Here is a 12,874-nt window from a genome sequence, read left to right as displayed (position 1 = left end):
GTTGCGTTGTTGGTATATGTAGCTCGGGATCGCCCTATATTCTGTGGGGTCCGCTGCAGCAACTGCTAAGCCTTTTTGTTGCGCCCGCGCAGTTTGTTTTATTGCGCGTGTTAGCACAATGGTCGGGGTGTATTAACAAGCCCATGAAGTGCTCTCGAATTCTCACGTCATCGGCCGTGATGAAGAAGTTCCAGGGAAGCAGTGAACCGATGCCGAAGAGGAACATAGTGAAATTCACGAACTGGTACCTGCGGAAGGAAAAAAAAATACAGAGCTCATGAGACTCTCGTATCCCACCTGCTACTCTCAGTATGCGCTAGGGCAATACCGACAGCGACGTTAACCTCGGAATCATCTATGCCACGATAAAGTGTCGAATGATCGATCGAAAACTCTGTAGCCGTAGGCGGTGCCATGCTTTGCGACGCATTGCCGTAGGCAAGCCTGGAGACTGCCTTAGGGCATACCACGTCAAGAAGTCGTGTACCAAGTCGAGCGCAGTTAGCCATCGAGCAAAGAGATCAAGATAAAGGACGGCGAATCGCGTACGCCTGTCACTGTAGGTGCGCGCAGTACTCGCGTGGTTCCCGATGTTTTCCAGTCAAGCCCACTCATAGCGAACCTGACGACCACTTGAATCGCGTTCGTTGTATCCGATCTTCGCGGTAAGTGTGCTCCCCGCATTAGAGCCAAAAATACTAATTTCACCAAAAGTGGCATTTATTCTTTAAAAACTGCGTCATGTGCGTCATTTTCTACAAAGCAGACCCTACCACGGCGCTTTCCAGACTCTGGGTTGGGGTGAAGCTAATTGTGGTAAATAAGCGCTGTGTTTCGTCTCTTTTACCCTCGTCCCTGTGAAGGCGGGCTGTTGTAGCCTATATGTTATAACAACTTGCCCACAAGTCAGCGTTGTCGCGTGGTTGAAGCGTCCACGGCAGCTGGTGGCATACCGGCCGCATTAATCAGGTTCCTACCATTACAGGCAGTGTTCGTACTTTGCGTACAACGGCTTCGTCCGAACACAGCTCTGCGATGTCGTCCGCACGAATGTACTCATCCGTGCCAACTCCCGCCAACTATGCATCAACGACATGTTGCCACAAATCTATATGCACCTGATCGTTTCTTCGACAGCATCACCTATCGTTCCTGGGCCCATGCAGCGACGAAAGTAGTGCTGCATCACAAAAAGTGAAGCCAACTGAGCAGGCGACACAAAACAATGTGATCAAACTTTTCAAATGCTGCTGTCAGTTCATCCACGACCATGCCAGTAGCTTCGCTTCCATTTGGGATGCTTCGCCCAGCCGGTGCACATCAGACCTGATTTAGGCCATCGGCGCGCGCTTGGCCGGCGGTTACCTACATTTTCAATGTCGCCCTTTGCAGCGAAAGCTACATTCGAACTTGCTATTTCGCTGTGGCGGTGCTCCGAGGAGGCACAGAGACCGACCTTGAGCAGTTGCCTAGCAACCGCCGCAGCTGGCGCTCGCCGCGCCATCTGGCATGACGTCACACCGCGCGCCTCGACGCGGAGCCGCCGCAGCCTTTTGATATGACGTCACACCGCTTGCCTCGTCGTTGCGCTCGCCTCCTCGCTTCGCCAGCCGAAATGCGACGTCGCTACCAAAATGTCATTAGACAAAGTTGCTTTCGCTAAGTACAATTCTAGCCTAGCTGTGCTTAGCCACTGCCATTTTTCTTCTGTTTTTAACTCTGCATGTTCTTTCCGGGGGGTATCGCGGGGCCGAGAGACGTTCTTCAGTGCTCGATTTTTTTTTGTTTTTAACTTCGGGGGCGAACTTACGGCGCCTCCTCTTTCGTTTTAACCGAGTGGTGCGGCAGCAGTGGTTCGATGTATTTGAGACGAATAACACCGCACTCGTTCGCAATAAGCGAGCGTCCGTCCGTCTTGCGCCGTTTTGTCCATAGGACGGCGCCACCGCAGTTCACGGATGTTTTTTGCGGCGTCCGGGATGGCGTATATTTGGTCACGTCGGTTCGCACGACAGCTTCACAAGTGACATTGAGCGCTCCTTTCTTCCTGTGCCTGCAAGGGTCCTCGAGGTTTTCAGTTTAAGCGATGACGCGTTTTGCCTTGGGAATGGGTTTTCCGGCGAAACTGTACATACTATACTTTTCTTCCGTGAGTGTGCAAATAGGCTGAAACGTAGAAACGCGAGGATGTTCGAAAAACTAGTGGAGAGTGGAATGACCGCGGTATAAAATTGGATGGGGAAAACTTCTTTCCTATATCTTTGATTTGCTGTTTCGTCCTTTCTCCAAGCTAGGATTGATCGAACGTTTGGGAATTAGCCTAATTATGTCCCCACTGAGGCTAGGAACATAGGGATTAAAAGAGGCTGTTTTAGTGGAACCGGGGCTGGTTTCGTGAGGCCTATCGGCGAGGCAGTCACCTGTGTAAGTTTTCTCCTTGTTGTTCTTCCGTTATGTTTTATTTGTGTTTTTTTTTTTTAAGTGTAAATAAACGGTTAACTCTACCGAAGTAGACTTCGAATAATGCGATCGAGCAAGTTCGAACATGGAAGTCGTTCTGCAGTATTGACCATCATCGACATTTCTTTCCCTCTCAATGATGTAGAGGCAAGGGCGTCCGCAGAATTTTTTGCAGGGGGGGGCCCATTGGTTGTTGGCGCCGGAGGGGGGGGGGGGGTATATTCGTAGCGAAAAGGCACTATTTGCGGAGTAAATTTATTTATTTATATATAAATAAAAAATAAGTAAAATACACACATGAAAGAAAATTACAAGCAGCAAATTAAAGCGCGGATTGTAGAGATACATTGGAGTTTATCAACAAAGAAACAATTAAAATTAATAAAAATGCAAAAAGATACTATCAATACTCGAAGTGCTGTCTTACTGCATACGGGTTCTCGACTCACCCGAATTGATGACCAGCACACAGCGCAATATGTTCACAAACACGCAACTACAGTCACTCAGTCAGTCTTCCTTGAACAGCAACTGTAGGCGCCTCGGATTTTTCTGGGCGAATTGCGTAGTTACACGGGTGATAAATTCATTTCTGTGCTTCATTACACGCTCTCAGTGCACAGTCATCATATATATTGATTGGAAAAATGGTTGAACGAGTACGTTGAAAACAAAAGATGACTATATATACAACGAAAACTTATTTACAAGATAAATGCACGCTCGCAGCTTCATACACCTCGCTCCATCTTGCTCGCGCATCCGCACAGTCGAGCAACCGCACACACACTGCTCGCCGCTCGTCGTTTTCTCGTCCGCTGTCTTGGTTGTTCTCACCTTCGTTGACAACCCGCCACTAAAAACACCGAAGCACAAACACAGAGGCGCGCACACGTGCAAGGGCTTACTTGCCACAATATCCACGAATGCGCACTTTTGGGGTGTAAGGAACGCCGCGCGACTTCCGAGGGGAAGGGACACCCGCAACTAATTCGGCCGGAAAATTTGTTTTTGTGCTTTTATGGGGTTCAGAGCCCCAAAACGACTCAGGCTATGAGGGACGGAGTAGTACAGAGTTTCGGATAATGTCGACCACCTGGGTCTCTTTACCATGCACTGACACGCACAGTACATGGGCGCTGTTGTGATTTGAGGCCCAGCCAGAGGTGACAGGCGAGCCAGGCAGGCGCCATCGGGCTGCGTTGACCAAAGGCGCTGGTTTTCGGAGAAGACGCAAGGAACGCTGGTGTGGGAGCGCCTCTGGAGACTGCGTCGCCGTGAACAAAAGCAGCTAATCCCCTTTGCCGAAGGTTCTGAAAGCGGCGCTTCTACCGCACCGAGCTCTCCCGTGGATCGGAGGAGACAGCGCGCGGCGGCGGCGCCAACTCGTCGCCCGCTTGCCCCTGAGCAGCCCGACAAAGCGGGGGTGGACACGGCTGATTTGTCCTTCCCCCCTCAAGAATTCATCGGGGCCGGCGTACGAACGTATCATGATTATAGCGAGCGACCTGTGCCCTGTGCACTGTCTGCCTCCGTGTCGCTATCTCTCTAGAGATCAAAGAAACAGACACCCATCTCGAAACACATGCTCGCCGGTGCCGCTGCATGTCTGCAACAGGTCGTCCTTCAGCAGAGCTGGCGGTGGCGTGGTTTGAAACGGCGGAACGACGCGCGCCCGGACGCGGCATTTCGCAGATGTGACCAAGCGTCGAAGCGGGGCTGCTTTTACCCTTTTGGCTGAGCGCACCACCGCCCCTGGCGTGCGGCCATCACTCACGGTTCGAGTGAGTGATTTTCCAGGGGGGTGCAGCCGCCCCCCCTTGCCCCCCCCCTCCGGACGCCCATGAAGAGAGGGAAGGAAGATCAGAACTGAGGGGACTATCCCCTTTAATCTGCCGCTCTGTGTATTGACACACTAGCAGGTTCATGAGAATCGGCTCATGGAATTGGCTGGAAGGCCTGGGTTCTTTGACGAATAAAAGCCGCCTTTTTCTTGACCTGCATCGCACTATACGAGGTCTGTTAGAAAAGTATCCGACTTTATTTTTTTTTTGCGAACAGCTGATGGATATGAGACAAGCGCGCTTGCATCAGGCGACCTTGAACCTTCATGGGCATGCATGAATTTTTTCCCGCCTCCCGATAGCGTCAGTCGCTGGGAAGCAGCGTTTGAGTGAGGCAGTGTGCAGTGCTCTCGTCGGTTTTTTATTGCAAGGAAAATGGCGGAGTGAATGGAGCAGCGCTACTGCAACAAATTTTGCCCTAAACTTGGCGACAGCCGAGTGGAAACCATTCGAAATATTCAGACGGCTTTCGGTGAAGATGCTATGAGCAGCACTCAGTTTAAGCAGTGTTACAATTGTTTGAGCCGCCGCGGTGGCTCAGCGGTTATGGTGCTCGGCTGCTGACCCGAAAGACGCGGGTTCGATCCCGGCCGCGGCGGCTAGAATTTCTTTGGAGGAGAAATTCTAGAGGCCTGTGTACTGTGCGATGTGAGTGCACGTTAAAGAACCCCAGGTGGTCGAAATTTCCGGAGCCCTTCACTACGGCGTCTCTCATAGCCTTAGTCGCTTTGGGACGTTAAACCCCATAAACCAAACCAAACCAATTGTTTTAAAGATGGCCGCACATCGGTGGAGAACGAGTCACACTCCAATCAGCCATCAACATGCCAAAATGACCAGGTCATTGCCGAACTGAACGCTATGGTGATGCGGGACTGTCGCGTGACTATCCGAGAAATTGAGGAAGAGGTGGACATGAGCAATTTCTCCGCACATTCCATTATCACTGAAGATTTGGCCATGGAGAGAGTTGCGGCGAAATTCGTGCCGAAGCTGCTCACGGTGGAGCAAAAGCAGCTTCGTGTTGAAGTCTCACAGGACATGCTGGATTCCGCAAACAGTGACCCCGACTTCATCAACATCATAATCACTAGTGACGAGTCTTGGGTGTACAGGTACGACCCGGAAACCAGATCCCAGTCGTCAGAGTGGAAGCATTCCACGTCACCAAGACTTAAGAAGGCCCGCCAATTGCGCAGCAATGTGAAAGTGATGCTGACTGCTTTCTTTGACACCCTCTGTGTGGCAGACCACGAGTACGCACTCTACAGGGTCAAACAATGACCAAAGAGTACTACAGGGATGTCCTCCGTTGCCTACGTGATGCTGTGCGGCGCAAGAACCCGGAGCTGAGGTCAACAGGAAATTGGCGCACCCATCGCGCCAATGCTCCTGCACATTCCTCGCACTCGAATCAGATTTTTTGGTGAAAAACCAGACTCCTGTAGTTCAACAGACTCCTTACTGTCCTGATATGGCCCCTGCGATTTCTGGCTGGTTCCCAAAATCAAAAGGCCATTGAAAGGAGCGCGATTTCAGACAAGGAAGAACATTATGGCTGCAACGACAGCTGAGCTAAACTCCATTCCGAAAAGGGCCTTTTCGGAATACTTCGCACAATGGCAGCACCGCTGAGAGAAGTGTGTGGAGTCCCAAGTAGACTACTTTAAAGATGACTAGGTTTGCAACGCTCCAGTTATGCAAGTTTTTTTTCAACGGCCAAAGGTCGGATACTTTTCTAACAGACCTCGTACATGACGGCTATCGAACAATTCGAACTCAAAGCGGACCGCAAATTCGTTCGAGTTATGTGGAGTTTGAAATAGTGGAGCCTTTTCAATGCATTTGATGTTAGTGCAACCAAAGTTTGAATAAACTGGGAGTTTGAATTAACTAGATTCCATCACAATAGCTGTAACTCACGCTTAAAGCTATATGTTCAAGTGCCGGCGCCACTCATTTACCGCTCTTGAACGAATGACCGCCAAACGTGAGAACCTCCGCTCAAGACATGTTTGCCCATATGGTTCTAGTGACCCGACACGAGAGTGGGTTTGCGGCACTTTTCACGCTATCACCGTTCCGCTCTTTGTTTGCCTCGACACCCCGAACGGCTTTGACCTTGGCTGCTTGGCTTCTTCTCCACTCTATAGTGTTGCCGCCTTTTATCGCCGACTGCACTTTATGGGGCTCGCGAAAGGCCAAACTCTGCCCCCCCCCCCCCCTCCCTCCACTGCAGGCTACTTTCACGTGCAGCTTTGGTGCGGCAGCTGAGCTCAGACTCTTCATGCGTATATGTAATAAACGCTGCGTTCATCAGCGTTCGCGAACGGTAATGAAAGCTGCATCACTCTGAACAGAAAGGAGTAAACAGTGGGTAAACTGTCCTCTGGCGCACCCTTTTATAGCAGGTACGCTAGAGGAGAGCTTACTCCCATTTTTACTCCCATATAGGCGTGTTCGTGTTCAGAGTGTGACCAAAGCATTCTTAGCGGATACCTTTCTCTTGGCACTGCGAACTGGTAGTGGGCTGTAATGTGTTGCAACATCTACGAACCGTTTATCGCTACCACGAACTTGCTAGCGATTTTGGCTTCCAGCTGGCTCCTGTGGCCTCCAGGTAGAACATATGCGAAGTTCGCTCGTTCGCAGTGCGTTTGACCGATGATTGGTTGTGGTCCTGACTCCTGGGTCTTTCATACCCCCTTTTTTTAATCACTGTTGAGGAAACGTTGTATATGCTTCCAGCATTGACTGCGTACATAGACTGAGTGACAACATCCTGTGTTGTCCTAAGAATACGCGCAAACGCTCTACAAAAAACTGAGAACTCGTGTCTAAATTAGAAAATTATAATGTGTGCGCCACAACTATTCCAATGCTTGCATAACTTTAATTCTTTTCTTTCTAACACGCCGGGCGCAGCAAACACTTTCAGCACTCTAAGGTGCCACCATATATGGCAGCTGGCCTGGCTGACCCCTAATGGATGGTGGCGCCTCTCGTACATATAGTGGCCATTTCTGTCCCTGCTCGAAACTTCCGAGCAGTGTCATGACGAGTAAAATAAAAAGCCATCAGAGGACCGTGATTGTAGCGTTGCTGAGATTTCCATCCTCCTAGCAGGTTTTGAGATACACAGGTATGCACGGCACAGTATCTTGCACGTTGCCATGTCATCCGTGCGTGATAGTATCCTCGGCCTACCTTAGGCCTAGTTATCCTTCCTAGAGCGACTGCGCGCGGAGTTTTCACTCCCGGGAGGTCTTCCCGTGAATGTCGTGCAGTGACGTCACAAGCTCTTCCATAGAGGAGGAGTGAAAGCGAGCGCTATCAACACTGTACATATGTGGACAACCGGGCTATAGTTTGTGACCTTTCATCTTTGAAAGGTCATTAGTCTCGAAAATGAACAAGATCACTTACGGGTCCCTGGGTCCCGGAGGCGCCGGCATCTTGGCAGCGGGTACTTCCCCCGAACTGCGACATAGAGAGAAAGTGAGGTGCAATCAACGCGAGAGAATCTCCTCCTACGGGCCCTCTGTATGTATGCCCGTGCAATTCAATGACCTTTGCTCTCCTTCGACAAAAATTTATCCTGATACAAAGAAATCAGTGCTAGGTAGAGCGCACTCTTGAGAAAATGTTAGCTCATAATGCACACAGTCGTGTACGAATTCACCTGAAAGGGATGTGAACGGAAAGTATACTTTTATATATAGATTTTCCCTAGACTCATGGTGTGTTAAAATGCATTTGCAACTTCGGTGCATAAGTAAAAATTAGGTCCGCTCTTTAGCCCGAGCTAAGTGGTTCCTTGACTTCTTGTGCAAGGCAAAGCGGAGTTACTTTATCCCTTTTACTTAACACGGAGTGAGCATCTGTACTTCATGGAACTCCCCCTGCTTCGTGTGACAATTCAGTTTTGTATGAAAGCTAGAAAACGTCCGTAGGTAGGTACGGAATTCCGCCCTCTCTCTCTCTCTTTCTTTCCTCCTTTCTTTCTGTCTTTCTTTCTTTCTTTCTTTCTTTCTTTCTTTCTTTCTTTCTTTCTTTCTTTCTTTCTTTCTTTCTTTCTTTCTTTCTTTCTTTCTTTCTTTCTTTCTTTCTTTCGCTGCGGTACATAATACGATCATCGCGTGAACTTCTGTTGTCGCGTGTTCTGTTCTGTTGTGAACACGCGCGCCGCTGGACAAGGTTATAACTCAAACCTCGATGTAGCGAAACGGTTTATCACGGAATAACGGATATAACGAAGGAATAGCCATTCCCCCTGGAAGGTCCGGTGACGCCCATGCACAGTATTTGTCAAAAGTAACCAGGCTGCACGTTTTTCTTATCAGACGTATATTCAAGCTATTATGCCAGCTCTCAAGGTCTAAATCTCTGTATGGTAAGGAGAACCCCTGCCCTCACCTTCAAATAACTTTTTGATGTTTATGGAAGCCGTGAGGGCTCTGTTATACGAATGAGAAGCAAACCATGGAGCCTTACTTTTGACAAAGACTGTACATGATATTTCGTTTCAACGAAGTAAATGTTTCCTACAACAAGATATAACGAACCTCCAATGTACCCCAACTGTCAATTTCGCACTAAGTATGTCGATTTGTAGCACTGCCCAACACTTCAGTACCGATTCAACGTGGCAAATTGATATCACCGCGCATAACCCGCTCTGTCCAGCATGGCACAAAACACGCAGAAAACATATCGCGGCACAAGCGGGGCCGGTACACTCCTTACAGAAAGGAGTAAAAATGCGTAAACTGTCCTCTTGCGCACTCCCTTTTATAAAAGGACATCTTACTCCCTTTTGACTCCCATATATAGGCACATTGATGTTTATAGTGTGTCCAGTGTCCGATGAATCGTCCAGATGGACGATTCATCGCTTTCGGCGCATAGCTTGACGCTGGCGCTCCTTTAGCCCCCAAAATCGGGTACGTGGTCAATTAAAAATTTGCGAGGACACTTTGGCAACTAAAGCGATGTCAGTGCACGTTAAAGAACCCCAGGTGGTCGAAATTTCCGGAGCCCTCCACTACGGCGTCTCTCATAGCCTTAGTCGCTTTGGGACGTTAAACCCCATAAACCAACCATAAAGTGTTGAGAGGCGAAAGCCCAGGACACTATGCCGTGGCGACTTCCGGTGGATGTCACGTCACACCGTTCCCGTGGCTTTATCGATACCCAAATTATATATCTTTATTACGCTTAATTACACATTTTTCCATCTAATTTGACACAAATACGACGTTTTTCCGACCATTCTGTGACAATTTTCACTATGCCGTGACGACTTCCGGTGGATGTGACGTCACACCGTTCCCGTGGCTATATCGACGTCCGCGCTTTTCGACATTTTTGCCTAATTAATTAACCAATTAATCTACAGTCATCAAACTTGGCTTCTAGGTTCATTTTTTTCTTCCTCTATCTGAAGCAATCACTGGTCCTCTTCTACCTTTTTTAGTTCCCGAGTAAAACGTGTGTGACACGCTTTGTTAACGGATGACAGTATGAGCCATTAAAGGCTTTCGCCTTAAAAGATGCCACTCTGGCTGTGGCACTGTAGCGTGGCGTGGCCATGGCATGTCCGGTGTAGTTTCCGTTTTCGCAGCGTGGTAGTATATGGCTCAAACCGTTTCGCAGTGTGCTTGGTGCGCTGGACGGTAATCGACGTAAGCTTGTTTCACAGAGCCAACCATGGCGGAAAACGAAAGCAATTTTCGTTGAGCAGAACACGGCAGTCATCAACGCCTTCTGTGCAGCATTACCCGCGTGCTCGTAAGCTATGCGGCAAAGCCAACAAAAACGGATGCTGATGACGAAATCACCACTGCTCGCCCTCTTCTACGGAACAATAAATTTATTCGCGCACACAAACAGGCCTTTTCTCAATAAAGGCGGAAAACGAAGCCTTTTCTATCAAGGCCACTTCCCTGTTGGACGTCATATTCGAAACCTTAATCGCGCATCGGTCGCCAGCCTTGGTGCCATTCTGCGTACAGGCGCTGATCTATCATTTGTTTCTAAATGGAAAATTGGTGTTCTCAAACTGAATTAAGCTGAAAACGACACCTGCGAAAGTGAGAAAATCGACAGTTTTCTCAGGTGAGGTGTATGCTGTGTCCAGCGTTTGTTCAAACATGTGCCCGTCAGGCTTAGATGCCACCGAAGCCCACATGACAACGGAATGTGGTAAACTTATCATGTGGTGGGTATTTCCGATGTAACACCTGAACCCTCGTGCCTGGCGTGTGGCCTTACTGGTTTTGTTTAAAAAAGTCGGCAGGGTTTTAGTTGACCCGGGTAGACGTGCGAAATCATTTGTTTAGTCTAGTTGGCTCATGGTTTTGCTTTGCTGGGTCGTCGGCACGTCTGGCGACGATATTAGACACAGGTGAAGCTCTGATGGAGGTTTAGCTGACCTCATCTGATCCGTTCGAGCCGCAGGTGTAAGTTCATGAAGACGACGATGTGCAATGCACAGCGCGAGAGTGTGTTGTAGTTCAACCTGTGTCTTGGCCAATCCTCCGAAGTGGGTACGCGCCGTTATTTAGAGGACAACAACAACACGAGGCGTGGTCGCCTGCGGCGATAGCATAGAGCTGTCGTGCACTGGCCAGCAAAGTTGATGTGTTCGTGCTGCCGCCGGTTTGAAACCCGGTCGCGGCAATACTTGTTTTATTTATTTAATTAGGTCAGGCTTCAGCGATGAAATGGCTTTTGGAGCTTCGGTCGCGAAGTAGAGTTTTCGCTCTAAAAAAGCACAACCGGGCTCAGATACTTAGTCTGACGGCGGCAGAAAACGCGGCGTTAACCCCGAGGTCACATTCTCCTGATTACGTGATAACGGGTGAACGCGACAACTGATCTATCCTTCTGAGCAGACGCTTTCATCGCCACTTGCCTTTTCTCCGCTGTAACTTCAGCCACTTGATGACATACTCTAGACGAGAACCGGATGCCTTCATCACTTACAACTTGCTTTGAAAATCTTTGAAACAACCTTTCAACAGCCTTTGAAACAATAACCTTAAAATCTTTGAAACAACGCACGCGCATGGATCGACAAATGGCGTGCTGGCGAGTTAAACCCAATATTTACCTGCTTTCCTGTCGCGGCGACTAAACCGATGTTTTAATGCGTTAGCATTAGAACCCCGTTACCGGAAGAAGTGTCCGGCGTATGAAGCCTCAGAGGAGAGGCGGAGTGGAGAGAGGGAGAGGGTGAGTCGGTGGCAGGTGATGGGTGGCGAGAGGAAAATCGCGGTCGCCAATCAGTGTCGAGGGGAGGGGCGAGCGGCGGAGAGTTACGGTGTGCCACACTGCGGTTGCTGGATTGGATCGGGTGAGTGGAGAGTGGTTACGGTGTGTCACATGGTGATTGATGGACTGGATCACACTACCGTCTGGGGGGAGCCCCATGCTAACGCATACTCTGCCTCATGAATCGCATTGATCATCCGTCACTGTTTTTTTCTCCGGCGAAAGCTGCTATACGGAGTCCTCCCAGGCGGATTCATAGCGATTATGTCACGTGACTATGAGCCCGTTGCGATCGTTGTGGTGGCCCGAGTTGCCACAGGGCTTGTAAGTCTTTTGTAGGTATTAGCCATTAGCAAAAGAAAAGCAACAGCATGGCGACAGCTTTCGCTGAGTATAGCGTACGGCGGAGCATATAGCGTGAACAGTTACGAATATTTACACCGGCGAACAATGCCAAACAGGAAGAATTATCAGAAAAGTAACTAAAAAATTCAGGGGGCACTTTGACTGTCAAGTGCGTAGAGGCGAAAGCGTTTTCCGCACCACTTTCAGTGCTTCTGTGGCACTGGTGGCGTCACATGTAATTGAGTACTAATTACTAAGTGATGACAAATCACTAATTAATGGTTAATTACTTATTAATCCGTGAATACTAATTAACTGCTAATTAAGCTTAAGCTTCGCCTTTAGGAGTGGAACGCGACAGCGTGTTGTAGCGCTGCCAGGAAGTCCACGGTACGCCACCACCCGTTCGGCGCGATGCCTTGCCGTTTCAACGCAACGGTTTTTGAGGAAAGGAAATGGCGCAGTAAATCTCTGTCATCTCGGTGGACACCTGTACCGCACCGTAGAGGAACGGAGGAAGTGGGAGTGAAAGAAGAAAGACGAAGATGGCCCGTAATGAAGAAAATGAAAATTGTATTTGAGGAAAGAAAATTACGCAGTAACTGTCTCACATATCTCGGTGGACACCCGTCAAAATTCAGGGGGGGGGGGGGGGGTTGCACTTTTTTGACCTAAAGTGTGGTCACTGATGTGTGTTTAAGACGTTAAGCTTCGCCTCTGAGAGTGGAACGCGAGAGCGTCTTGCAACGCTGCCAGGGAGTCCATAGAACGCCATCGCCCATTCGGTTCTACGCCTCGCTCGTCGGTAAATTGGTTTTTGAGGAAAGGAAATGTATTTCTCTCTCATATCTCGGTGGACACCTAAACCTCGCCGGAAGGGAAGGGAGGAGGATGGCAGTGAGCGAAGACACCGTATTCACTAGACGTGCATTTGTTCATTGCAAACCATC

The 12,874-nt window shown here is 49.2% G+C and overlaps 1 protein-coding gene across 4 annotated transcripts in view; it reads right to left on the bottom strand.

Annotated features, from left to right (window-relative positions):
- Positions 1-12,874, bottom strand: part of LOC149331377 (equilibrative nucleoside transporter 2-like) — a 105,768-nt gene that overhangs the window by 16,171 nt on the left and 76,723 nt on the right. For all 4 annotated transcript variants that reach the window (XM_089556498.1, XM_089556497.1, XM_089556499.1 and 1 more), the window contains 2 exons: positions 7,731-7,784; positions 167-248 (listed from right to left, as the gene is read on the bottom strand). In XM_089556498.1, coding sequence (XP_089412624.1) covers positions 167-248; positions 7,731-7,784 — 136 coding nt within the window. The remainder of the gene's footprint in view (positions 1-166; positions 249-7,730; positions 7,785-12,874) is intronic.

The sequence above is a fragment of the Amblyomma mixtum genome, chromosome 8, assembly GCF_055824585.1.
Source record: "Amblyomma mixtum isolate Tamu chromosome 8, ASM5582458v1, whole genome shotgun sequence".
NCBI lineage: Eukaryota > Metazoa > Arthropoda > Arachnida > Ixodida > Ixodidae > Amblyomma > Amblyomma mixtum.
The sequence above is the reverse complement of the archived record's forward strand: the minus strand, read 5'-3'. Positions and strand labels throughout refer to the sequence as shown.